The sequence below is a fragment of the Penicillium citrinum genome (genome assembly GCF_028827155.1).
Source record: "Penicillium citrinum strain IBT 23319 chromosome Unknown utg000009l:1.0-4274883.0:1.0-4276374.0, whole genome shotgun sequence".
Lineage (NCBI taxonomy): Eukaryota > Fungi > Ascomycota > Eurotiomycetes > Eurotiales > Aspergillaceae > Penicillium > Penicillium citrinum.
Window position 1 is genome coordinate 1,332,145 of NW_026622694.1, and position 26,418 is coordinate 1,358,562.

General features: G+C 49.5%; 9 protein-coding genes across 9 annotated transcripts; 7 read left to right on the top strand and 2 right to left on the bottom strand.

The window, feature by feature from the left end:
- Positions 1-85: 85 nt before the first annotated feature.
- On the top strand, positions 86-1,258 carry phoB (regulatory cyclin phoB; the record flags this gene model as incomplete). Its single annotated transcript, XM_056648877.1, has 1 exon — positions 86-1,258. The coding sequence occupies one exon, from the start codon at positions 86-88 to the stop codon at positions 1,256-1,258; it is 1,173 nt and encodes a 390-aa protein (XP_056496008.1).
- Positions 1,259-2,088: 830 nt separating this feature from the next.
- On the top strand, positions 2,089-3,964 carry N7469_009973 (putative tRNA-specific adenosine-34 deaminase subunit Tad3; the record flags this gene model as incomplete). The annotated part of the gene is made up of 3 exons (XM_056648878.1): positions 2,089-2,206; positions 2,277-2,328; positions 2,386-3,964. The coding sequence occupies 3 exons, from the start codon at positions 2,089-2,091 to the stop codon at positions 3,962-3,964; spliced, it is 1,749 nt and encodes a 582-aa protein (XP_056496009.1).
- Positions 3,965-5,254: 1,290 nt separating this feature from the next.
- Positions 5,255-7,934, bottom strand: N7469_009974 (mRNA-binding ubiquitin-specific protease UBP3; the record flags this gene model as incomplete). The annotated part of the gene is made up of 3 exons (XM_056648879.1): positions 5,255-6,703; positions 6,754-7,314; positions 7,374-7,934. 3 exons carry the CDS (start codon positions 7,932-7,934, stop codon positions 5,255-5,257), a joined length of 2,571 nt encoding a protein of 856 aa, XP_056496010.1.
- Positions 7,935-8,723: 789 nt separating this feature from the next.
- On the top strand, positions 8,724-10,981 carry N7469_009975 (RING-type E3 ubiquitin transferase MAG2; the record flags this gene model as incomplete). Its single annotated transcript, XM_056648880.1, has 2 exons — positions 8,724-8,981; positions 9,044-10,981. The coding sequence occupies 2 exons, from the start codon at positions 8,724-8,726 to the stop codon at positions 10,979-10,981; spliced, it is 2,196 nt and encodes a 731-aa protein (XP_056496011.1).
- Positions 10,982-11,907: 926 nt separating this feature from the next.
- Positions 11,908-16,001, top strand: erg4 (c-24(28) sterol reductase; the record flags this gene model as incomplete). The annotated part of the gene is made up of 9 exons (XM_056648881.1): positions 11,908-11,945; positions 12,196-13,239; positions 13,305-13,909; positions 14,538-14,585; positions 14,737-14,820; positions 14,927-15,078; positions 15,248-15,499; positions 15,638-15,749; positions 15,847-16,001. The coding sequence occupies 9 exons, from the start codon at positions 11,908-11,910 to the stop codon at positions 15,999-16,001; spliced, it is 2,490 nt and encodes an 829-aa protein (XP_056496012.1).
- Positions 16,002-16,966: 965 nt separating this feature from the next.
- On the top strand, positions 16,967-18,318 carry N7469_009977 (chitin synthase export chaperone; the record flags this gene model as incomplete). The annotated part of the gene is made up of 6 exons (XM_056648882.1): positions 16,967-16,996; positions 17,100-17,135; positions 17,251-17,356; positions 17,413-17,500; positions 17,596-17,689; positions 17,767-18,318. 6 exons carry the CDS (start codon positions 16,967-16,969, stop codon positions 18,316-18,318), a joined length of 906 nt encoding a protein of 301 aa, XP_056496013.1.
- Positions 18,319-19,634: 1,316 nt separating this feature from the next.
- N7469_009978 (uncharacterized protein) lies at positions 19,635-20,062 on the top strand (the record flags this gene model as incomplete). Its single annotated transcript, XM_056648883.1, has 2 exons — positions 19,635-19,805; positions 19,898-20,062. Coding segments are annotated over 2 exons (336 nt in total), but the record flags the coding sequence as incomplete, so codon positions are not given.
- Positions 20,063-20,542: 480 nt separating this feature from the next.
- N7469_009979 (uncharacterized protein) lies at positions 20,543-21,111 on the bottom strand (the record flags this gene model as incomplete). The annotated part of the gene is made up of 2 exons (XM_056648884.1): positions 20,543-21,011; positions 21,095-21,111. 2 exons carry the CDS (start codon positions 21,109-21,111, stop codon positions 20,543-20,545), a joined length of 486 nt encoding a protein of 161 aa, XP_056496015.1.
- Positions 21,112-21,567: 456 nt separating this feature from the next.
- On the top strand, positions 21,568-26,314 carry N7469_009980 (uncharacterized protein; the record flags this gene model as incomplete). Its single annotated transcript, XM_056648885.1, has 4 exons — positions 21,568-24,796; positions 24,855-25,855; positions 25,913-26,101; positions 26,156-26,314. The coding sequence occupies 4 exons, from the start codon at positions 21,568-21,570 to the stop codon at positions 26,312-26,314; spliced, it is 4,578 nt and encodes a 1,525-aa protein (XP_056496016.1).
- Positions 26,315-26,418: the final 104 nt, after the last annotated feature.

Sequence of the window (26,418 nt, forward strand, 5' to 3'; positions counted from 1 at the left end):
TGCCAGCGTGCACTCCGAGCGGCCGCTGGGCCAAATCTCTGCATTCCCCGACGGACCTAAACCCAATAAAAGATAAACATTCACTATGTTAGCCTCTTCCCCTTCACCATCCACCACCGCTTTGCGTTCCCCACGGCCTCAGGCGGGTCATTATGATCCCCCGGCTCCACAGTTCAATAGTCCTCGCTCTTCGCGTTTGGCCATTGAGGAGTTACGATCCGCTCTGAATCGGCATACCGTCGATCCTACCTCTCCTGAATCTCCTGCAGACCGTCAGCGTAGGCGCGCTTCTGCTGCTTCAACCACTGCCACTACGAGTGCTCCTACAACCCTCGCGCCTGCGTCAGCGTCTACTTCTACTGCCGCCGGATCTGTCGCTCCCAGCTCTGCCAATACAGTGACGGCCTCCGATTCTTCTGTGATTCCTACGCATTCTCCTGCCCCCGCCACTTCTTCCGTCGCGGATTCGGGCCCGACTCCGGCTCCGGCCTCTGTCAATCCTCCCTCAAACCCTACTGTATCGACGTCGGTCTCGATGCCAGCCCCAGATACTTCAGGGTCCAATAAGCGTAATAGCCAAAGCGACCATCACTCGTCGGATGGTGGCCCGACAGGCGCCAGGGACCCTGAGGGGCAGGTGTCACAGTCTAAGCGCCTGCGCCCCTCCAAATTGGTGGCGAAGACCTTGCCTGCCAATTACGAGGACACTGATCCGCGTGACTTGGTAGTGCTGATCTCCAGCATGTTAATGGAGCTGATTCGGTTCAATGACAAGATCCCCCTCAATGAAGGCCGGCTAACGCGCTTCCATTCCCGATCCCCGCCTCGTATCTCCGTGCAGGATTACCTGCAACGTCTTACAACCCACGCAACTCTCTCACCACCCATCCTTCTGTCCATGGTCTTCTATATCGACCGTCTCTGTGCATTCTACCCGGCATTCACCGTCTCTAGTTTGACTATTCACCGTTTCCTGATTGCTAGCGCAACTGTAGCCAGCAAAGGGCTCAGCGATAGCTTCTGGACCAACAAGACATATGCGCGAGTGGGTGGTATTAGTATGAACGAGTTGGCTATGCTCGAACTGGAATTCTTGTTCCGTGTGCAATGGCGTATCGTTCCTCAGCCAGAGGTCTTGGTAGATTACTACCAAAGCCTGATCGAACGATGCGATGGCTTCCAAATAGAACGTCCTAGTGGCGATGAATCTGTCCCAACGACGGCATCAACATCTGACCTCAACACCATTCCTGCATAGAACCGTCGACCGTTTAGAAAAAAGAAAGAAAGAACTTTTCTTTCCACTATGACCGCATCATTTTTCCATTATCGCCACTCCATCATACCTTACGATTATTTCGGGCTGGCCTCGAATTTGAAGGGAGAGGCGACAGCCAATTGACCGACATTTCCCTCCCTTAGATCCGCTATTGATGTCTTGTTTTGCATCCCTGAAGGGCGTTATCTGATCGAATACCCCCGTCATACTTACGGTGTTAACAGTGGAGGGCATGCATCAATTGGCGCGGTATACTAGAGTGGTCTCATCTACCTATCATATACAGGAGAAGACGGTGCTCCTGTATCATGTTTCCAGCGTTTCATTTTCTAGCAATATGATCCGGCGTTCTGATTTTATATTGAATTGACCCATTACCAACGATTTTACCGATAGGCACACGTCTACTATGTATTACTGCCCCACTTCATCTTTAGCTTGCCTTCTTCTCTTCTTTGATCTTATACTCTATTTAACATTCTTTCCATCTTTCAAAGTCAAAAAGATCGATCCTCTAAATTTCACATGATATTAAATTATTTTAATGCTATGACGATCTCCCGTTCCAATGGTTGTCGCTGAACCAGGCAATTAGGGCATAGGGTGCGGGGTTTAGGGCAGCGACGCTTCAAACTTTTGTCTCGACTCGATCGCGCCTGCCTTTTCCATAACGTTTATGCGCGCGCGCCTTCCCGTTGTGATAACTCTAGTCATGAGGCTTCTCTCACTTCAGCCTTTTCTTTCCTTTCAATCTTCTTCTATTCTTTCCCTCGGTGAGCAAGCTTTCCCTTTTACATCACTTCGACACGATGGCTTCATCATCTCGCCGCACGGCGATGTGGAACGTCATCGAGGCAATTGAACCTCTGGATGGAAAGGTGGTTCCTGTGAGAACGATACAAGAGACTCGTCCACCTGAAGGATTCGGTATGTTTGATTGTCTCATGCTCCTACTCCTCGGCGTGACTAGCGCGTGATTGCTGACACGGTTTGTTAGAGGATGCCTTTGTCGCAGAGCTCAATATGAGATCTGCCTCCAAGGTAATAAAGTCAGTATAAACCATTCTCGCATAGACCAAAGGTCAAGCCTAATGACTTCTTCCCAGGCAACTCGATGTTGCGATCCCTCGTGACCCTGCCCGCCCGCTCAACCATCTGCGACGATTTTGCAAGTACGAGATGTTGCCGGACCATGTGAAATCCGCGGTGGACGAGCACCGTAAGGTTGAGACGGCGGCTACATTGCCGACTCTTTTCTGTATCCTTGGGCCACCTTTACCTGATCCGGAAGACATGCGAGCTCTGCTCAAGCCCTTCAGTCCTACCCCTCGGAGTCGTTCCCGCTCGCTTTCGCCAACGACTAGTCATCATTCGAAGGAGACGCCTTGTTCAACCTTCAGCTATCCAGACAATGGGCCAGCTATGTTTCTATTCAAGATACGGGTCCCGGTCTATCCACCCTCAAATGCCGAGGTGGCCGAACTATGGAGCAAAACCTTATGGCCAGTCACATTCAACCCAGCGGCGGCTCCATCGACTGTCGTGCCTCCCCCACAAGTCCTCAGTCGCGCACAAAAGTCGATAGAGCCTCGCGCCGGCTACTATCTTGCTTTGGCACGGGAGATTGCTAAAGAGAGTAAGCAATCAGGTCGTGGGCGCGGCGTGGGCGCGGTGATCGTCGACCCGGACATCGAAGCCCGAATTGATAGCAATGCTTGGGAAGAAGGCTACAATAGCAGAGAGCGTTGGATGCAAGCTGTCATTGCAGTTGCAGGTGATTGTAGATACGCACGACCTGAAGCTGGCGGTCCCTTCCGGACTACCCTCAAGCAGCCTGTGCGTCCTACAAGCAAAATGTACGACTCAAACGAAGAGGGCGGCCCGGATTTGCATGCATTGATGCGTGCAATTGAACTCGTTGCCAGAGTGCGACGAGGAGATCCCGACCACCAAGTGTCAATGGCGGGTAGGTACTGTATGCCTGTCGTCTTCTCTGATCCCCAGCTTTCCGAGAAGCTCAGCCCCTTCGAGGAGTACTTCCTTTATGAGGCTGGTAATCATATCATACCGGGTGACTCCACTTCCTCGCTTTCATCTACTCCGACTTCCTCTTTATCTCCCCGAAAGAGGAAGCTGGATGAACCAAATCTTGAAGTCAGCTCTTCTCTCGATGGCCAGGCTGTGGCTGAACAGCCTTCTTCTACTTTCCTACCAGCACCCCCTCCTTCAACGGCCACAGCCCTCCCAGACTCTACCAGTTCGCAACTGCTTCCAGGTGGCCAAGACGATAGTTCTCTCGCGGGCTTACGCATCCGTACTCGCGCCCAGGGCGGTTATCTTTGTACAGATCTGGACGTCTATCTCTCGCATGAGCCATGCCTATGCTGTTCGATGGGAGTTCTACTTTCCCGGTTCCGAGCCGTGATTTTTCCCCGAACGGGGCGCATGGAATGCGGTGGTCTAGCGTCAGAACCTATTGTTAGACCAAGTCTAGTGCAAAAAGAGGTCAACCCGGACACCCAGACTGCACCCGATGACCAGACCGGTAATGGAACCGAAAACCCGGACCGTCCGTATTACGGACTTCACTGGCGAAAAGAACTCAACTGGAGAGCGCTGGGCTTTGAGTTCGTGGAGGACGAGACAGATGACAATTTCTTAACTGAGGGAACTTTCCACGCTTAATCTCGCCAGACCTCATGCTACAATATTCTCTCTCATGAAGCGAATAACTACCATTTGATGACGATATGCACATACAATATTATTCTGTACCATTACCATTCTAGCGCGATAGGCAATTCAGGAGAAAAAGGTACATCCTACGATAGGTTCTTCCCAGAATCTCCGACGATATCTCCTACCACCTTCAGCCATACTACACTACGCAGAAATGAAAAGAAAATTTTTTTTTTTGAAATAAAACTTCCTTTGAAATTTTTTTGGGGGCTGTAAAAACATGGCTTTTTATCCTCCTCTTCCTCATCGTAGCCCTTTCCTAGTCCATTGCACCACACCAAGTTTCTCTTCTTTCTCTTCTGCATCTGCATCTGCATCTTCTTCTTCTGTTTCTCCGTCTCCATTTATTCTCATATGCAGCAATAAGCAATAAAATAACATGAACGGTCCTCGCTCTGTTCCATGCAGTTCAAATCACCCGCGAGTTCGAGGTCGAGTCAATCCCACGTCTATGAAAGCAATTAATAGGGATAGGGATGATGACAAGGAAATTCATGATGTCGTTGTCATAGTAACAAGATACACAAGAGTGAAAGGAGATCTCGATTTCGATTTCGGGTGAAGGTGGGTTGTGGTTTTTGTTTGTTTGGTGAGAGGGTGGTGTGATTGTTTTGTTGAAGGGTGTATGGTGATCGAGTTTTTTGTTCGATTCGATATTTGATGGGATTTGATTCATTCCAGATAATGCTGAAACTGTTTCTCCGCTGATAAGGTGTGTTCAATTGATGTGGTAAGTGTAAGTGAGGTCGTTGAGGGTGCGCGATTGTTGAATTGCGTGGAGGGTGATATTGACCTTTCCTTCGACCCTTGATGATGCTGACGCTGGACACGAAACAAGATGATAAATATATGCAAAAAGGGCCGCCTTGCCCGGCAGTTTGTGTAATTTGTTTGTCCTCTTGTCCCGGTGCTCCAATCAGCTTCCCTGTATGAATTTTTCAACGAGTCTGGCCTAAGGCTCTTTCTTTGCGATGAAAAGTTAACTGGGCGCGCTATTTACAGCCGCTTGAAGTATCGAAGTATCGGAGGGAGCAAAGAAAAAGAACAAAAAAAGGTAATGCGCCCTACAAATTGAAAACATGCGATGAAATCGAAAGCGCCACTGACGTGGGGTATGATGCTGTCGCAAAGAAACAAATCGGAAATAGAAATGCGTATCTCATATGGCCAGGATTTTTGAGAATTTGGGAAAGGGTATTGGAGGATAGGATGCAATTCTGGCCCATTTTAATGGCATTAGGCCATACGCTGGTAAAACAGCAGATATGCGACTTTGTTGTCACGAGAGCCGTATCTACCAAGAGGAGTACGGACGCCGGATGATGGAGCGGAAGAGGGCGCAACTCCGTTGACGGATTTCTTGCTTGCGTGTCCGTTGGAGCCATTTCCATTGACCTGGCTCCATCCTTTATCGTTGTCTGCCGACTCCATTTCGTCTTGGTCGATGTGGTCGAAAATGTTGGCACTGGTGTTCTTATCTTGTTTGTTGTGCTGTTCAAGAGCAGCTGCGAGAACTTTAGGATCTTCCTCACCACCAGCTTCCGCCACGTCCTCGCTGCGAACACGACGAAGAACTGTGTCATCCATACGAATCCACTCACGACCATCCTGACGTCTGACGTCGACAGTATAATGTCCACCGCTGGCATTCTTGCCGTGGTGGTAGATCACTCCCATGAGACGGTACTTGGGGAGGCCGCCATGGGCATTCATAGCATTGCGTCGGTGTGCCGGGAAGACTTCGCGTGGGATTTCCAAGTCGAGGGGATATCCAACCTTCTTCCAGATTTTCTGGGTAGCCCCAGTCACGCTGTCGTATTGGAAGCGCTTCAAATGAAGGATTAGGACCGGAGGTAGAGTTTCAATGAAAATCTGTTTCGTAGCTGTGACGTTGGGACCGCGAGGAGAGTTGAAATCGCCTTGGATGTTTTCAGGCTTTGTGAGCCCGCGAAGTGCGTCAATAATGTTGTGAACCTCGGGGGCACCAATATCAAGCTGCAGAGGCTGGTACGGTTCCATCGTGACAGATGGTTTATTACCAGGCACCTTGAACTCTGAACGCAGCTTACCTCCGAATATTCTAGTAATTGGTGACTCGACGGCAATTATACCTGATGACTGAGTCATAGCTGACTTCTGCTTAGCACCGACCTCGAGCCATCCGTCTTCAGAGGAGCCGTTGGCGGAGTCTTCGACAGCGCCTGTTTTAGGCACATGTTTGGCGGCGCGGTCACATTCTTCATGCATCTCTTCTAGAAGGAAACCCAAAAATTCCTGCGCATCTTGCTGGTGTCCACGTCGCATGTCTCTGAAACGAGGCAGCTGTCGAATCATGTCATAAACAAACTCCGGAACAAAAGATTCGCCATATTGTTCTAACTCTGTAGGCTTTAATCGCATCTTGAGTTGTTCTTCCGAAGTCGCGGCATCAATAGCACGGAACTCTCGCATAAACATGATCAGGGCATCGATTAGTGGCACGTCGCTCTTGAAGCTGTGTACAGCCCGGCGGCCAACGTGATCAAGGAACTGATAGAACGGCACGCATGAGACGAGGATTTGCAGGACGGAGTTCATATAACACATGTTGCCAGTATTGACAAGTCCCCGAGGCTCAAGGAAAGCAATCTTATCGCTATATCGTGTGACATCCTCTCCAAGGCTACTCAGAACGTCCCCAAGCGACTCACTTTTAGGAGCAGCCAACGGTGCCGACTCACTGGCGACAGGCGCACTAGGGGGGGGGTAGCGGCCGCGGCCGCAGCGGCAGCGGCAGCGGCTTTGGTGCGAACAAGGTCGGCCCAAGACTTCGGGGCGGCACGGACAGGGGAGGCTGGCTTAGTAGAGACCTCCGTGGCAGGGGACGACTCCTGCTCGCTATCAACAGTAGTCGACTTAGGCGTCTCTGAGCCAACGCTGGAGCTATCCTTATTTGCTTGACGACGAGGGGTGCCAGGTATAGTTGGCACGACCGGAACAACAGGGGCGGGCTTTGTACTCTTTTGCTGAGTCTGTTGGGTTTGCTGGGTTTGAGATTTCGTCGTCGAAGAAGGAGTCGTCGGCTGTGTCGAGTTTGTTTCCGACTGAGGAATGGAGGTAGTGGGGGTTTGAGGTTCTGATGTCACATTCACGGCAGTATCCGCAGGCTTCACTTCATCTTCACCCTTCTTTTCTCCAATAATATGTTTTCCATCCTTTTTGGGAAACTCGAGGGCAGTCAGCATAGGACGAGCCGAACGGCGTCGAGTTCGAAGTCTTTGGGGAAACGGGACTTCGGGAACTGAAAGCCAGGGAACCTATATATGCTATTAGACTATACAGAGGAAACATAAGTCCAGGATTGAATTCAACTTACCGGTGCAGCAAAAGGGATTTTGGGTTCAGATTCCACGACTTCAGGCTCGGGGATCGTCTTGGGTTCCCATCGTGGGGGTGGAGTAGCTGCGGGATAGTGTTGGGGTGTTTGTACAGGAAGAACAGGGTGGTCTTGGATATCAGGTTGAATGGGAACCGCATGGACTGATGGAGACATGTGTGGCTGTAAAGGTGTTGTCGTCCGAGGCTGCATAGGTAGCGAATGAGGCGGGACGTGGTTGGGCGTCATGATAGGCTGGGAAGGCGGATAGGAAGATACAATCATAGGGCCATAGTGAGGTTGAGATTGGAAGTGACGAGGAGGAAGTTGCATATGGCCATAAGGCGGATACCAAGGAGTGAATTGCTGAGGCGAATATGCTGGGGGCATGTGGCCGTTCATGCCATTCATGCCATTCATACCGTTCATGTGTGGAGGATAGGCCATGTAAGGCGGCGAGCGCATGTTAGGATGACCAGGGTTGTAGGCAAAGTCCTGCTGCCGCCGCGCCTGTGGCATCGGTGGCTGCCCATGAGGCATAGGAGGCAGGTGATGATTCATCTTGACTAGGCTTGGGATAGTTGTCGCCTTTGTTCAGCCACGCGTTGCCTCAAAGGCAACCATGCGCTATATGAAAATCAAGATGATTCAAATTCCTGAAGCTTCAAGTTCATTCATGCAGCCATTTTAGCCTCGCCCGGAGGTCGAGTCAGGGTTCGAAAACGGGTGGTTGGGTATATCGAAATGCAGAGACCGTGAATGGGTAGAGCTGGAGTTTTGAGCGTTAGACACAGTTGCACTAGATGCTGAAGACGGGGCTTGTTTTCAAAACTCACGGCAATAGTTACATGAAAATCAAGCTCGAGTATTTCCAGATAAGCTGGCAGGCGAATGTGCCAAACAAGGTGAGGTGAAAGGTCGTCGGAAGAGCGGCGGTCCCTCATTCAGTCTTCCGAAGAGCTGAATGAAGTGCAGACCTTCGAAATATTAGTCAGCATTGCTGAGTCACCGTGCACGTGCCGGCGATGTCATGGCCGCCCCTCCTCCAACGCCATTGCGATGTACTCAGCGTGCCAATCCCGGTCGCCATCTTTATCTTTAGATGGCCTCTCGAGGCTCTGTCTATTCTTATTGCTATTTTGTTCTATCAGACTGACTTATTACTCCTGGATGGACACCTCTTTGCCTTCCTTTGTTGGTTGATCACCTACTTTCCTCGGTGCTACTACATTTACCCGCTTCGAGAAGGAGCCTCATTATACGCTTTTCAAGCGGGCATCCAGAGTTTACACTCCTTAAGTCGTGTGAAATCGACTTCAAGACTTTCTAGTTGCGGTGATTAGCTCGGAGATGTCGTCGAATCCCGGTCAAACTTCAACTCCTTCAAAAGCTGTGAACATCTCGAATACACCCACTGGACCTGCAACCTATCACGGCAGCAACTCAACCGATAGTGGCTCCCAGCGACGGGTAGGAGGGTCTGGAAGCTTTGGCACAGGTTTATCTTCGAGAAGCTCGGGTACGCCACGGAACAACCAAGCCAAAAAGAGCCAGCACAAGCGGCAGAAGAAACCAGGGCTTTTGGATGACGATGAGTACAGCGAAGCGGTAGGTTGGATGAATCGCTCAGGATCAGGTAGAACCCTGCTGATATATCATTCTTTGGGCAGGCCGTCATGAAATCCTCAACCAGTCGCAAAGGACAAACGTCCATTACTCATTTAATGAACTTTTCTCTCCCTCCCCGCCCGCAGTATCAACCGCCACCTCGCAACGTTCGTCGCTATGCATCGTATGGCGCAGGCTCTGGCTATCACGCAGTGGACAAAGCGCGATATGTTCACGCCAATTACCGTTTCATTGTCTCCCCGGAGCGCAATTACCATGCTCAGGCAGCCAATGCAGATGTACATCTAGACTGGACCTCCGTCCTTCAAGTATTGGTCTCTGCTCAAACTCAGGCTGCAAGCTGTCCAATTTGTTTGTCCACTCCAGTTGCGCCGCGAATGGCCCGGTGTGGCCATATATTTTGTCTTCCGTGTCTAATTCGTTATATGCATTCATCTGATGGCGAAGAGCATGCTCCTGACAAGAAGCCTCGGTGGAAAAAATGCCCGATCTGTTGGGACTCGATATACGCCTCGGAAACTCGCCCTGTGCGATGGTTCCGTGGCCAAGAGGGCGACCTCCCTGTCGAAGGTGGAGATGTTGTTTTGAGATTGGTCAAGCGAGAACCCGGCAGTACCCTTGCTCTCCCTCGCGATGGCGGCGAAACCATTGGAAAAGGAGAAGATATACCTTGGTATCACGTTGCTGAAGTTGCTGACTACTCTCGGATCATGAAAGGTGGTGAGGACTACATGGCAGCTCAATACGATGAAGAAATAGAGGATCTCCGCAGGCAAGAGATCGAGGATGAGTTATTGTTTGGTGATGAGAATACGTGGTCTCGGAAGGCGATCCGAGCTATTTCCGATGCCAAGGACAAACTCAAGGGCATTGGCAATCCTCCCACCATCACGAGGCAAAAACCAAACTCCAAACCCGCCAAACAACCTGTTGTGGTGCCTGAAAACGCTCAACATGCGGCTCCGCCGGGGGGTAGATCTTCCGAGGATTCAGCGCCAAGCTCCAGCACGGACATGACACATCCGACAAAAGAGTCCACACCAACACCAATCACATCAGATGAAACAACAAGTTTGACGGAGGACATCGAGAAAATTCAACTTGGTGCAGAATCTAAGCCACGGTCTCGGTCAAAGGGGCGGGGCAAGGAGCCTCAAAATACACCCTCATCAGATCAACCATACTACTTCTACCAGGCTTTGCCTCAGTTTTACCTGTCGCCGCTTGATATTAGGATTCTCAAAGCGGCTTTTGGCGAATATGCTCAATTCCCCGCGACCATACTGCCCCGGGTGGAACACATCTCGACTGGCCATATGGTCGATGATGATTTACGTAAGCGTGTCAAGTATCTTGGTCACCTACCCTATGGGTGTGAGGTCAATTTCCTGGAATGCGACTGGAGGGACGTGGTTGTTCCGGAAGTTCTCGCGCGCTTCCGCACAGAGACTGATAGAAGGCGAAAGCGCAATCGAGACAAAGAAGCGCGCGAGGAAAAGGACCGCGTTCGTGCGGAGAAAGAGGAAGATGACAAGCGATGGGCGGCTGCACGACGGAAGCGCCCCAGTATTGGGACTTCCAATGACGTGCCTTTCAATGTCAATGACTTTCAACCACTATCTGGCAATGCCGATCCAGCTTTGTTTGATGCCGGGGCTTCTTCTGCGTCCCCACCTCGCGCTTCTTCACAATTCGGAGCTCTCGCTTCACCTTCCACCAGTCCACCCGGGGCCCGCACTGTTTGGGGTACAACAGCTATTGCATCCACAGCTCCTACTTTGGCAGCCGAACGCCCTCCCGATGGATGGCTCGAGGGCTGGGAGGACGAGCTCTTTGCTCAGCAAGAGTCTGCAGTCATTGCGGAGACCGATCCCAACAACCAGACATCAGGATCCGGGCCCTCTGCATCGAAGGGTGGTAAGAAAAAGAAGAAGGGTAAGATTACATTGATGTCAACCAATAGTCATCGCGGTGCATAATCATGGATTCGTCTGTACTTAGCGTAACCAGTCTGTGTTTCTCCCTCTTGTCCTCCTCCGTCTTTTCTGTGTCCTAACCACAACGAAACACGCAATTGGATCATGTATATTGATATCGCCTTTTGCCCCCCCCCACCCCTCTCCCCCTCTCGACGGGATTTATTGTGACTTCTTGCCTCATTGCATTCTCGTATTCCGGCTGCATCTGGGGACTGAACTGATCGGCTTGACATTTGGACGGTTCCACATTCCAGGCCCAACATTTTCGCTTGGTGTTGACTATCTGAAAGCAAAATAAACATAGAAATATACTGTTGATAGAAACCATCAATTGGTCCTGTTTTTATACTGTTCAAAGTGAAAATTTAAATGAACCAAAAAAAAGATTGAAATTCAGAATCAAAATCAAAGAATAGCCATCGTTAGTAACCCCAATAGAAGCATTTCGTACTTCTTCGTAAGACCAGTCAGATTGAAGGATCCAATGGAACGACAACTCTTGGCGCAGGGATCGCCGCCGCAGGGACAAAATTATAATTCCCATCATAATAAACAATATACTCCCCGTGCCAGGCCATGTACAGTGCACAGTAAAAATTGCAAAAAAAAAAAGATTATAAAAAAAAAATTATCGGACATCGGGACTTTCATAGATACGATCAAATTCAAGAACCAATATTTCATTCAAGTAAAATAACCCAGTACCAACCGGAAGAACAAGATAAATTGTGGGGGAAAAACAAGACAGGCCCACGCAGGGCGGAAGAGGCGCGAGCCGGACGTAATCTGCAGGTAATTCGAGGTAATTTTGATACTTTCGCATTGTAAACACTCGCCCGCCTTTTCTTTTCCCTTCAACTTTACAACAACTTCAACCCTCCTTTTTTTGTTTCTTCACCGTCGGATCTCGGGACTTCCGGGCCATCATGACTTTGACTCGTTCTCAAACGGGGAAAACCCCCAAGTAAGTCCTTGTATTGATTTGGTTTTTTTTTTTCTCTTTCTTTTGGTCTCCCTTTTTCTGCTTTGGCAATTGGTTCTCTCCTTTGCGATCCACTCTGTCGCGACATGAATATATGATTCCCCTGTCCCTCCCTGAGCCGCACCGCAACTGTGTGCTTCTAGATCCTCTTTTTCTTTCTTTGATCTTCTCTTGTTCTTTGGATTCTTCCTTAAGACCCTCCTTCAATTGCTAATTGCTTGCGCGACTTCAGGAAAATGGACCGTCCTGGTTACATTGAAACCCCCGGTCGTCGCGTCTCTCGCAAGAGCTCTGCCTTCGATGGCAGTGAAAATGACGTTTCCGATACACCGGCCCCTAGATCCCGCTCCAAGTCTACTACTCGCCGTCGTACATCCGCCAAGGTAAAGACTGAGGAGGAAGAGGACAAGCCTGTCAAGGTGGCCACCAATGGCAAAGTTTCCACCCCGAAGAAATCCTCCGCGAAGACCAAGACTAAGTCGCGTATCGTCGATGGCTGGGAGGAAGGATTGGATCCCAAGATTGACTATAGCGGACATTATGAGTTTGGTGGCTCACCCGGTGTTCTCGCAATGATGATTGGTTTCCCTATGCTCATGTATTACATGTGGATTGGCGCTACCTACTATGATGGAAAGTTCCCTGTTCGCGAGGAGGGGCAGAGCTTCTCCGAGTTCTTTGCGCATATGGCTCATCTAGTCTATACTGGCGCGTTTCCGTCGCTCAAAGCCTGGACTATATACTGGGTCTTCTTCATTTTCGAGGGCGCTTGCTACGTCCTGCTGCCCGGTGTTTCCATGATGGGTCGTCCATTGCCTCACTCCGGTAACAAGCAGCTTCCTTACTACTGCTCGGCTGTCTGGTCATTCTACACAAGTATCATTCTCGTCTCCGTTCTGCACGCAACTGGCCTTTTCAAGCTGTACACTATCATTGATGAGTTTGGTCCCTTGCTGAGCGTTGCTATTCTGTCTGGCTTCATCGTCTCGTTTGTGGCCTATTTCTCGGCTTTGGCTCGTGGTGCGCAGCACCGTATGACCGGCTCTCCCATCTATGATTTCTTCATGGGTGCTGAGCTGAACCCCCGTATGTTCGGCATCCTGGACTTCAAGATGTTCTTCGAGGTCCGTCTGCCTTGGTATATTCTGCTTTTCCTTTCTATGGGTGCGGCTGCCCGTCAATGGGAGGTTTATGGTTATGTGTCTGGCGAAGTCATGTTTTTGGTCATGGCCCACTTCCTATATGCCAACGCTTGCTCCAAGGGGAGGAGTGTATTGTGTCCACTTGGTGAGTACTATCTTCCAACCCTTTCAGAAGATGATCAAGCTGACGAAAACCTAGGGATATGTACTACGAGAAGTGGGGCTTCATGCTTATCTTCTGGAACTTGGCTGGTGTTCCCTTGAGCTACTGCCACTGCACCATTTACTTAGCTAACCATGATCCCTCTGAGTACCACTGGAACCGGTACTTCCTGGCTTTCCTGTACATCGCGTATCTCTTCGTCTACTGGGTTTGGGACACCACCAACAGCCAAAAGAACCGCTTCCGCCAACAGGAACGTGGCGCCATGGTTCAGCGTAACACTTTCCCCCAGCTCCCATGGCAAACTCTTGAGAACCCCAAGACTCTTACCACTCCCGATGGCTCGAAGATCCTTGTGGATGGCTGGTACGGCAAGGCCCGCAAGATTCACTACACCTGTGATCTGTTCTTCGCTCTGAACTGGGGCTTGATCACTGGCTTCTCCAGCCCCTTCCCGTGGTTTTACCCAGTCTTCTTTGCTTGCATGATCTCCCACCGTGCTCTGCGTGATATTCAACGCTGCCGCACCAAGTATGGTGAGACCTGGGCCGAGTACGAGCGGCAGGTTCCTTACCTGTTCATTCCCGTGAGTCCTTCTATCTATCCTCAGTCGTGCGCAATTGCTAATATCAGCTTCTTTAGTACGTCTTCTAAGGGCGATAACACTCGCAAGATCTATTTTTGGGATCGATTCCCTTTTCCTCTACTCATTGCCATTTTCCTTTTTGTACAGCGGCTTCGAAGCAATTGTGCTATCTGAAAGCCCATCAAAATCCTCACGGCACTCCCTTTGACTCCTTTCGACATGACTCGAGATACTTTATTCTAATGCTTGCCATGGTTTCTTCTTGGTGTCTAGAGAACATCTTGCGACCATTCAACATTCAGTTCCATGTACATTATTCAATGGATTCCTCGGGCTCTTTTTTTGCTTTTGTTAACTTAATACGATAAGAAAAAAATATACCAAATTCAATTCTTTAATCATAATTCTAGTGTCTCGCTTTGCAGCACAGATCAATGTAGTTCAATGTAAAAGATATTCACTGTTGCCAGTAACTACCCTCTTGTGATGTTATCAATTGCTCACCGGGCCCGCACTTTGTCAGCGTCCACATGACTCCCCCGCGCCATTCCTGTTTTTGACTATCCGACAGCTCCAGCTTTAAACTTCAAGCTTTTCATTCAATTGCTATTCCCTGCCTGAAGTTTCTAGCAAGAATTTTTCAAAGGAGAAACATTGACTGGATCCCGCCATGCTTGTCCAAGAATCCCACGTCGACGTACCCACCAAGGCCGATGGCCAGGGTAGCATGCGTATGTACACCCCTCATTTCTTAAGCTAGCTGTACAATAGCTCTTTGAGCTTCAATATCTAGCTTTATTATCTTGCAAGACAGTCTGTACTTTCAGGATTCTTATCATATTTGACCGTTGCGTGGGCGTGTACTTTGCTGATCTTCGTTAGGTATTTATATCTTCCACCCCACTATCCCGGGATACCCCAAAGCGCGATTCCCAGGCGTAGTGGTATTCAGCGAGATTTACCAGGGTAAGTTCGCTGATAAATATGTCAATAGCTAAGCTACTAGCTAGACGCATACTATCTTGGGAAGAAGAATCACTATAATTTATTTTCATCTGCTGATGTTCTCTAGTCACTGGGCCTGTCGCCCGTTTCGCTCGTCAGATTGCTGGACAGGGATATATCTGTGCGGCACCCTCGAGTTATCATGAATTTACCGGACCAGAGGCACTACAATATAATGCCGAAGACACCGATAAAGGCAATGCCTGGAAGATCGGCAAAGTAAGTTTCCTCCAAAGACAACCCCACGAACTACTAGTATCGCACTTGAGTAGTTATTTTCTTTTTCCATGTACCATGCATACCAAAGGCTATCCGAGCCCTGCCTCATCTTCTCCGAAAATTAAAATCAAATACTGCCGGCTCAACATGCTGACTACGACTGCGCTAGAAATTGGAGGCCTATGACGAAGATGCGAGTCTTTCTGTGGATTACCTTCTCTCACTACCAACGTGCAATGGACGCGTTGGCGCTACGGGGATGTGCCTGGGTGGTCATCTTGCGTATCGATGTGCTCTCGATAACCGGGTGAAGGCAGCTGTGTGTTACTTTGCTACGGATATCCACAGCAAGACCCTGGCCCGGGGTAAGAATGATGACAGTTTGGCTCGAAGCGGTGATATCAAGGGTGAACTTTTGATGGTACGTCTTGACTTCTCACCCCTCCATCGCCTCCCCTGGTTGGTTTTATAATTATTACACGTTGTTTTTCCATAGGGGTTTCTTTGAAATCTTATTCTCTACAGAGCATAGTTGAGCTGTGAGGTCTAACATCCCCAGATTTTCGGCAAAAATGACACCCACGTCCCACCGGAGGGCCGTGATTTGATTCGCAAGACCCTGCATGATAAGGGTGTTTTGTTCAGCTTTTATGAAGTTGCCTGGGCGCAGCGTAAGTTTGATCTTTCTTTGGGTTGAGGCTGTGCGGTTTGGATTGGTTAGGGAATGAGATGAGATGAGGACTACGCTGACGATAGAATATGATGTAGATGCTTTCATTCGGGACGAGCTCAGTAAAGGCCGGTATGACCCTGCTATCACCAAGACCTGCTTTGAAATGTTGTTGGAGTTATTTGGGCGTACGCTCAAATTGGATTTGGGGGAGCATGACGGTAAGGAGATGTTTGTTGAAGATGTGTGTTGAGTAAGGTCTGGATAGAGGAGATATAACTACCCGTAGACTGTGACTCGGGTCTATATTGACTCCTGGCTTGGTTGATTACCATGAGATATCAAATTGATATTCTCTTATGATAGACAGTGCAGACAGTGGATGAAATGCTGTTAGACTCTGACGATCGCGTCGATCGGCCGTCGGCGGGTCGTCAGGTCGACCGATCGATTCACGCAAGGCACGAGTGTATACAATAATACATATCAGGAGCATGATCCCTTGGTTCTAGACGAGTCTAGATTATTTGTAGTTTTCCATTATCACTATGTAAGATTCAATAATTGCTTGGACTGTTCCTTGAAACTGTTGTTGAGGACTCCCAAATGTAAACATGCTGCCTTGAGCCATGGTTACCAGTGCTATTCTTAGCCACAGCAGTACATATTGTACCTATTTGTACCTACATAGATACATCCAACTATAACTATACATGGAATATTTAGTAGTCAATTATGATATACTGTTTATGTATACTCTTGGACTCGAATACTACACTCTACTCTACGTTTATTCTATCATTCCTACTAATTAATTATCAGGCCATCAACTCAATATTCCCAAATCTCAGTCCAAGCTAAACTAACACTAGCGTCGGCCATTCCCTGAATCGAGACAATCTCCAGCCCCGACCGCACTGCACCACCAAACTCCACTTCGGTTCCTCCTCTCAAAGATTCACATCTTCTCTTCCACCTTCTTCCAAGGCTCGTCTCTCGCTGGAGCCCTAGTTACTCCAATCCTCTCTCGCTCACTCTCGCTCTTCCGTCTACAACCACCCGAGCATCGCGCTACTCCACACCTCCCCTCCTCCATTGTCTGGGTTAGGGGCCCCAATTTCCGAGGAGTTTTCGCTCAGCCTCCCGACCTCTCTTTCTCTAGCTCGTCCTCCTCCCCCTCCGCGACAGGAAAATAACGGTGCGCCGTGAGATCTCACCATGGGTTCGACGCAATTCGGTAATTTCCACGTGAGTCAAGCATTCGTCCCGCCCCTGGATTCTTCCTGGATTCTTCGATCCTTCCCGTCCAGCGATCTGAGATCACCCACTGACCAACCACTCTTTGATATAGGACTTTTGTCGCGACTCGTTATTGCCAGTCTGCAATGTTCGTCCCACTTCTTAAAACCTCACATTCATTGCGCTATTGCTATTGCTACTGCTATTGCTATTACTAGCGCGTCGCGTCGTGAACATTGACTAACGGGCCTTTCTTGCGGTAGCTTTTCTTGGATAATCAGCCGCCAAATGCAGGTCCGAATGGAACTTTTGGTGGATGTCCGCTTTATGGAATCGAGTTGAGTGGTGGTCGTCACCTCGCTAATCTTGGTATGTTTTGCGTGCGAATACCCCATTTTCATGGTTCGGTGGCTAATTCGGGCTAGGTTCCATTATACTGGCTGGGATTGCTATCCTTATATCGCTCGCTTTGTTATGGAGGTCGGATAAAAAGCATGCTGCTGTTGGGCGTCGGTATGGTTCTTTCCCCCCCTTCGTCATCGGTGCTTGTTTTGGCTTTGCCAATCGCGATTGGTTTATGAGTGCTGGGCTAGGCTAATGTGTGACAGTGAGATACAATTGTTCCTGATCGGCTATATCGTCATTCAAATTTGTGAAATCTTCACTGTGGGTGGTATCCCACTCGATGATGCGGTTCGAAAGGTGAGTATACGAAGATATTCTTCACGGATAATATTATTTTCTTGACCTCCGCGAGCATCTGCTGACCATATATACAGGGCTTTTCGGCCGTTCACCTTGCGGCGATCACTGCTACTTGCTGGATTCTTCTCTTGAACGCACTCGTAGGCTTCCAATTACTTGACGATGGCACTCCCGCCTCAATCGGTCTTATTTGTGCCTCGGCTATTGCTCTGTTTATTGGGACCGGTTACATTGCTCTGGATACCGCATTCGACTGGACGGGACACTTCCAGTCAAGTACCGGTGTCAATGACACCAATCGCAACATCGGTCTCTATGTCTTGTACCAGCTTTTCCCACTGATTTGCTTGGCTTTGTTCTACATTTTCGAGGCCATCCTGGTCCTGCGCGTACTGGGCGAATTCCGGCCAATGATCTATCTTACCGGTGCAGCTCTCCTTTTCGCTATCGGCCAAATTTTCCAATATGTGATCAGTGTCCACCTCTGTGAAGCCTCATCGAATAAGATCAACGGCACACTATTCGAAACCCTCTTTACGCTGCTCTCGGTCATTGGCGTCTGGGCCTTCTGGAGCAGTATCACTGAAGATGATTGGCCCTTGCCTACCGGAGGCGGATACAACTAATCTTCGTTATTTTTTTTGCGTTGATTTGATTTTTGCGTCTTTTCTTTTTCTTTTCCATCTGATCACTAACTATCCTATTCTCGTGCCTTTGAATACATACGCGCGCATATCTGTTCACTCCAGACTCGGAGGCGTTCAGTTCTTTCCCGCTAGTGACGAGTCTGTCAACGACGAACAGAACTTTTTGACGTTGTGATACCACATTCTGGGAATCATGTTTCACGATTTTACTGTCCTTTTTCTTACCATCTCTCCATCTCTCTCTCTTTCACTACTGCTATGCCATGAATGGCGGTTGTCATCTTTTGGTTATCTCCCTAGGGAATCAGAATCACGGGGATCTGTGATCTGTAAACGGGGTTGATCACCTTGCCGTTGACATCTTCTTCTGTGATCTTTACTTGTCAGATATCCTCTCTCCGCCATGTATCTATGTTATAATTCGATCGATAATACTAAATTCATTTACCTCTGGTACTGCCAAGTTCACCATCTCCTAAAATCTCCTAAATTGAACTAGAGGGTCAGACAATTAAATATGCTCGACCCGAAACATGAAATTCCACTACCTAATGGAAGACTTTTCAAACGTCATTTCTAACCTTCAAGCCGGCATTTTCTGAAGAAATATCTTCCATCCACACTGCATTCCAGACTCGAAATGTAGTCACATTGGGATTACAAGTTGAATCAACTTGTAATCCCAATATGACCCGGTGCAACACTCATCCCCTCCCAATTCGTTCATTTCCCCCTTGGCTAACCTAGGGCAATGAACATTGGTTATGATTCCATGGATGTGTGACATATAGCAATTCACAGGCCTAATGTTTTCTGCTGTGTGGCTTCTGATGCATGCTCGGTTGAAGTAATGTGATGCTGTGAGCTTTAGTAGCACTAGCAGTAGCTTTAGCTGTGAAAGCGAAGTCGTGTCCTCTCGATATTAAATATAAGCTTGACGCCTTGCTAATTCACTCTACATACTATTAAGTGTCATACAATTTATACAACCTGGCGCAGAACTCATCCTCCTCTTTAATCTTTTATCCAGATACCTATCACTGTTCTTCCACATACACAGTCTATATCTTCAGCGACTTCTAGGTTGATCTACTGAAATGAGATTCCATCATTATTCCCTCGCTGTAGCGAGTTTGATTGGAAGTCTGAATCCTATTTATGCGGAGATCATCGATCAAGATAATACCACGCGAACTTGTATGCTCGCTCTCTCTCTCCCCCCCCTTCTCTTTGCATATATCTCAATATCTTCCAAATGTCATTGATGTTCCCGAATCACTATACTGAAATTGAAGCTAACAAATACAGTACGAGAGCAAAATAAGCTCACCATCGACCAAATGCCCCCAGCTTGTAATCTAGCTGCTTGTCTCGGTCTCTCAGGCACAGCATCGTGTATCGTTTCTGCGCTTGGGAGTGGAGATCCAGCGGCTTTGCAGAGGTGTTTAGTTAATGGATTAGCCCAGGTATGATTCTTGACTTCCTTTCCTGTACTAGTTGATCAAGGCTACATCGATGTGCTCGAGATAAGTCATACTCATACTACTTGAATTTATAGATTTGCTCTTGTGCGGCTTGTGTCCCTCTCCTTGATAATTTCTTGATTACACTTGGTGTTTGCATCTCGAGGCCTGGTACGAACCAAACTGAGGTTACAGCTGCTCTGTTGAACTCTTTCGTGTCGAAGGTGAGGTTGGTGGACTCGGATTCAGAGGCTGTTTAGCGCGATGATGATGGATTGTAAGGCAGAAGGTGTGATGTTGAGGCGTGATCATGTTCGATTTATTTTATCTCCGCACTGGAATGATGCATCTTAGTTTTTTTGTCATTTTTTTTACCCTTTGCTCTTTTTTCGTCTGTCGTGATTGATGGTTTTATTAACTTATCATATCGTGTCTGTCTACTGAGCTCTCGGGGTTACTAGTATGAGATCATAGTACTGGAGGCCCTTCTGATATTGAATTATTCTTTATTCCTTTACATCCATCTAACTTATGACGCCACTATGTACAATACAGAACCATGCTATATCAAATGAAAACAAGCCCTTTGGAACCAACGGCTCATCGAAGCTGATCAAAGTCTTGTGCGTTCGACCCGCCTGATAGTTTCAAATCAGAGAAAACGCAGTCTTCTTCATCCTTTTATGGATGAAAGTAATGAACCATGAAACTTTTGCTCAAATTCTGTCCAGCTCACTCATCTATAATCGAACCTTAACATCCACACAAGGGAGTGTCCATTCCCGTCGTCCCAGCGCACCGCGAAGCCACTCCAGGCCAACACCGGTCCATTCCTCGGGCTTTGATTCCACCCCAAGTTTGTTCTGCGCACTTTCCATCGCTGCACCCGCAAGTGCTTTCGCGGTGGAGTTGAATGTGTCGAAGACGAAGCCGGTAAGGCTGTCGCCGGGGAATGGTGCGGCAACGGTGGCGTTACCATCCGGCAGGGTTGTATTGTTCGCTGATAACTCGGAGCTGTAGCGCGGGGCAAACCAGTTAATACGCAAATCGAAGATGCAACGGTCTGACCAGTGACACGATGAGGCGAAAAGGATTAAGAGGAGGGCGGAGCAGTAGATGCATGGTCGGTGGATGATGTAAGTCAAGGCGACGAAAGAGATGATGAAGATGGGGGATGCATTTGTTGGAATAAAAAGAAGCGGTAGCCAGCTAAATCCATCCGAATCAAATTTTTTTAGCGTCTCTTTCATTTATCATGCAAGTCTTAGTTCATCGGGCAAGGTGGTTCTTACCTGCGTAGACAGAACATGATGGTTGACACCTCGTGTTGACGCGGTTATACAACACCGGATTAATATAGAAAGATCCCTCTCGAGCCCGGAGTTCCGGTTATCGAAGATATGTCCATGCAAAGAGATATATCAAAGCTTGTCGCAGATTAAAGCAAGCATGATGAAGACGACAAAAGACGAGCGGGCCCAAAAAGGCCCGCTTTTGGGCGGTGACGGAGTCGGAGAGCCACAAAAGCCCATCGATTTCCTTCTTGGAAAGTTCCAATTTGACAGTTTCTCTTCTCATCCACTTTCTCTTCTGTTTCCATCACGTCTATCCTTTGACTCAACCATCCAATTCGACCACTCACTTCAAGTGCTTTTCCCTTATTGAGATTTAATATCTCCCCACTCTCGAAAGAGAGCTATTGAAAGCTCATCAAGCTTGCTGTTCGTGTGTGGAGGTCGCCTGTATGACAAGGCGAGAGGCAGAAATGTCCACCCCCAACGATCTGCAAGCCCTTCTGGCCAACATTCGGCCTCGTCCATCGCCACCAAACGCTCCAGGCCAGGAATATGGTCGGCAGCAACGACCTCAGCAAGGTTACCCTCCAGGCATGTTCCCGCCTCATCCGCAGCATCCTTCTCACCCGCCACCGCCTTACGAGGGACCGAGCTATCCCCATCCCCAGCAGCATGGCTACCACCACCCTTCGGTTGCATCTGCGGCCCAGAGCCCTTCTCCTATGAATACCCCGCCTCACCATGGCTCGGATATCATTAGCCCGAACGTGCCTTCTCCTTACCCTGAGTGGGCACAGCAGCCGCAGCTCAACAATCCTGACCGTGCGGCCAATCTGCTCAACCTGCTTAGATTCAGCCAGGGCTCTGGTGCGGTGCCCCAGCCTGCTGCACCTAATGTACCGGAACAAGCTCGCTCCCCGCTGTCCCAGGAAACGACCGCCTCCGCTCACGGACGAAACATTTCCGCTTCGGATTTGGTTGCTTCTTTCTTTGGCAGACCTGGCCCAAATGCCCCAGGAGCTGTTCCTGCAGCTGTTCCTGCAGCCACCGCGGCTGCCCCTCCAGTGGCTCCAGTGGGTGAGAATACTGAGACAGAGGGCTTACCTCCTACTCAGCCTCCGGCCGAGGATCGCCCACTGACGGACCTGTTCATGCGAATGCTTAATGATGCACCTGGTTCGCGGGCTGGCCATGGCGAATCGGCTACCGCTCAGGCTCCAACTGCCCCAATTGAGCCCCTGATACAGGAAACCGAGGAAACTATCGTGGAACCGTTGGAGGCTAGTTCCGAGGAACCTGTGGAGCCGGAAACGGTCCCAGTCCCAGTCTCCAACAATTCCATTTTCACCTACAGCAATCCTTTTGACCAGCTTGCCGCTATCTCCCCTCGCAAGAACTCCCCGCAGCCTCCTTCGGGTGGTACTACTCCAGCTGCTGAGGTAGTAGAGAAGACCACAGTTCATGTCTCGGCTGGCCCAAGCTCCTCTGAAGAAGCTTCTGCGCCGCCACCACAGCCTAAGAAGAAGCGGAACCAGGAGCCTGTCTTGGAGCCCGCACAGCGTCAGGCTGTCAATGACGTCGTTGGCCGTCTCGTAGGCGAGATTGGTCGGTCACTCAGCGCAAGCGAAGCTCAACCCCCGTCGGAACCCGAAGTTGTCTCCCCTCCTGCGGAGGAAGAATCAACCGAAGCAGTTCTCTCTTCAATCGCCAGTCACCTACGGGAAACCGCAGCTGAAGCGAAGGAAGCTGCTATCAAGGATGAGCCTGTCAAGACAGAGGAAGTTGGAGCAGCCGCCGCTGTAGCCGCCACCGCTGCCGCTACCACCATGAACGCAAATGAAACCAACGAAGCTCTTGCTGACAGCTGGGAGAGTGCCGAGGATAGTGCTGAGAAGGAAGAAGAGCGTATTGTGTCCGTTCACAACTTCCCTTTGAAGCCTTTCATTTCTATCAATGTTAAAGCGCAAACTGGAAAATCTGCGGTTTTCCGTGACGACGGTATTATGGATATCGCTCGTCTCAAAAAGGATTTCGACCAGCTGGACCGCTCCTTGACCGCTGCTACCTCGGAGTACATCGTCTATGCTCTAGCGAAAACCGGTGGTATCAGAATTATTCGCCAGGACGATGGTAGTGATCGTCAGGTCTTCCGCTCCACTCGTGACCGTGTGTTCAATGTTGCTCTTTGTACATCTTCCTCCTCGACTGGTTCCTCTGACGTCCAGGCTATTCTTGGTATCGGTGTTAGCGGAACTGTTTACTGGGCGTTGATTTCTCGACATGCTAAGGACCTGTTCGAGTTGGACGCTTTGGAGAGCGAGAGTCTTATCTTCCCTCCATTCCCTGCCTCGGACGAGAATACATCCGGAGGCCAGCTGAAAACGCGGGCCAAGAGGAGTACTCGTCACCCGGAATTGTTTGCCATCGGACGCGGCAAGAACATCTATGTTGTTTCTCCCCAAGCTGCAATGAATGTTAGCTACGGCGTCACCGGGACGCAGCGTACCGTCAACACCGAGAAATATTTTAAGGAGCGTGCTCTGAAGATCTCTACTGGTAAGGCCGGCAAGGACTTTGCTTTCAGTGATGATGACACTGTGATTGCCTCCCTGGACAAGACAGGTCGTCTTCGCTTCTGGGATATTCGGGATTTCCTGGCAAACTCTAGCGTTGTTGAAGGACCTGCGCCGAGTGAGATTCGGGTCCCCCTGAACACATTCGTCACCGGCTCTCCAGCCGAAAAGTCTTGGCCTACTTCGGTGCTTTTCCTTGACAAGCTTCGCGCCTACTCGCGATCCATGGCTTTGCGCTATGTCTTGGTTGGACTCAAGCAGAACCACACTTTGCAGCTCTGGGATATTGGGCTTGGCAAGGCCGTGGAGGAAGTGAAGTTCCCCCACGAGAACGAGTCAGATGCGATCTGTAGTGTTGCTTACCACCCATCTTCGGGCATTATTGTTGTTGGCCATCCTACACGCAACTCTATCTACTTCGTTCACTTGTCTGCACCGAGATACAACCTGTCGCCAATGTCGCAGGCGACATTCATCAAGGCTGTTGCCGAGAAGGACAGCACCTTGCCTAAGCCGGACTCAACTGCCTGCCTCAGTGGGATTCGGGAGATCTCTCTTGGTTCCAAGGGCCAGCTGAGAAGTCTGGAACTTCTTCCGATAACTAAGTCGGCGACTGATAAACGAGGACAGGAGGAGACTGGCCTGTTTGAGCTTTACGTGATGCATTCTCGTGGAGTCACCTGCCTCAACATCAAGAAGGAGGACCTGGGATGGACCTCTGACAACAAAGTTATTCGCCCTGTAGACGGTCTGGAGGAGGGTACTATTGAAATCACCGATCTCCAATCGTTCCCCAGCTATGTCACTGATGACCCCTCGGTCAATGGTGATGCTGCATCTCTCCAGTCTAGAGCCTCTAAGGAGACTGCGAAGAAGGCTGAGACTATTGACTCTGTTGCAGGTGCAACTGCGACTCGTAATGCTTCGCCTACTAAGACTCTGAAAAAGAAGACGGGCGATGAACAGGCTGAAAATGTGCCTGCGCCTAACACAACTGAAAAGGCCGACAAGAAAAAGAAGAAGAAGTCGGTTTCTGCCTCTTCTGCCGTTTCCGACGCGACAGTGAAGGCGAAGGAGCCAACCGCCACTGCCGGTGTTGAGCCCCTTCCGACTGAACAGGCTGACGGTAAGTTTTTGTCCTTCCTCACCTCTAGTTTCTATCAACTCATTTCAAATTTTCACAGCATTCACGTCTACTCAAACAATGTCTTCTTACCCTCTCGATAGACATCTTGAGACTCTTCAGAGCACTGTTGCTCAACACTTCAACCAGAGCCTAAGTCAGGAGATGGAAGCTGTCCTCAGTCGTTTCGACGCGGAGCGTCGCAGCTGGGATGCTGCTTCCTCCGCGAAACAGGACCAAGTGCTTCGCCTTGTCTCTAGTACTCTTTCTGACAATGTTGAGAAGAACCTTGCTCGTATTGTGTCTGAGAGCATCAAAAACGATGTTCTTCCTGTCGTTACCGAGGCCACCTCTGCCACTGTCAGCAAGCAACTGAACTCTGCTGTTTCTCAGCAGCTCGGAGGGTCTCTAAATCATACCCTTCCCAAAGCTGTCGCCAGTGCTTTGCAGCAGCCCGCTGTCATGAAGGCCGTTTCAGACTCAGTTGCGCAGCAACTTGGCCCCCTCATTGGCACTGAAATCAACAAAGCTCTGCAGACTTCGCTCTTACCTTTGATTGAGGACATGGCTCGCGGCACCAAGAAATTGGAAAGCGATATGGAGCGCAACTTCCAATCTCAGATCAAGCAACTGGAAGCCCAGCGCCGAAATGACCAGGCCAAAATGGATGAGATGTCAGCCATGCTTCGAAGCCTCTCCAACACCGTCAACACCCTGGTTGCAAACCAGGGACAGGGCCAAGCCCAGCCCCAGGTTCGTTCGAACGAGCCGCCTAGTGCTAGACAAGCTCAGCAGATCCGCCCTGAACAGCGTGCGCACACTCCCCAGCGGCCAGTGACTCAGAGTACTCCCCAGCCTGTCGCCCCTGCTGCAGCAATGCCGCCAAATGTTCCAGTCTCTGTTCCTGCCCCTGCCCCTGCCCATGCTCATGCACCTGCTCCCGTCCATGCTCCCGTCCCTGCTCCTGCCCCTGGCCCAGCTGGTTTCACCCCTGAGCAAGGCGAACTGGCGGAGATTGGTCGATTGTTCAACAATGGCCAATTTGAAGAAGCATCAATCAAGGTTAGTCTGCCACACATTCTGGAAATCATTGACCCCTGCTAATTAAGTCTTCCACAGTGGATCCAATCTAGCCAGCAGGCTGATTTGTTCGACAACTTCTTCGTTCGTGTGGGTCCCTCGTTCCTTGGACAAGTTTCTCCCATTGTCTTGCTGTCCGTCGGTGTAGCGGTGACCTCCTCTCTCGCGACCTCCGTTGCTACACGTCTCGGATGGTTGAACATGGTCCTGAACAACGTGAACCCCGCGGTATGTCTCCATTTTAAATAAAAGCCTCGTTGCTCCATACTAACTAGATTTTAGGACCAGGACATTCGGGAACTTGCCCCCAGCATCATGGACATTCTCGGGCAGAGGCTGAACAGCCTCTACATGACAATCGCGGGTAGCAACCCGCAAGACCCGATCCTCCGGATGATTCCACCGCTTTCTCGTCGCGCGCGCGAGCTGCGCAACCTCTAAAAACGCCCACAGGGCGTTGAATACCGTTTGCTTTTTTGTTTGTTTTTGTTTTTGTTTCTTTATTTTATTTTATATTCCTGTTTTGATTTTTTTTTCTTTGGTTT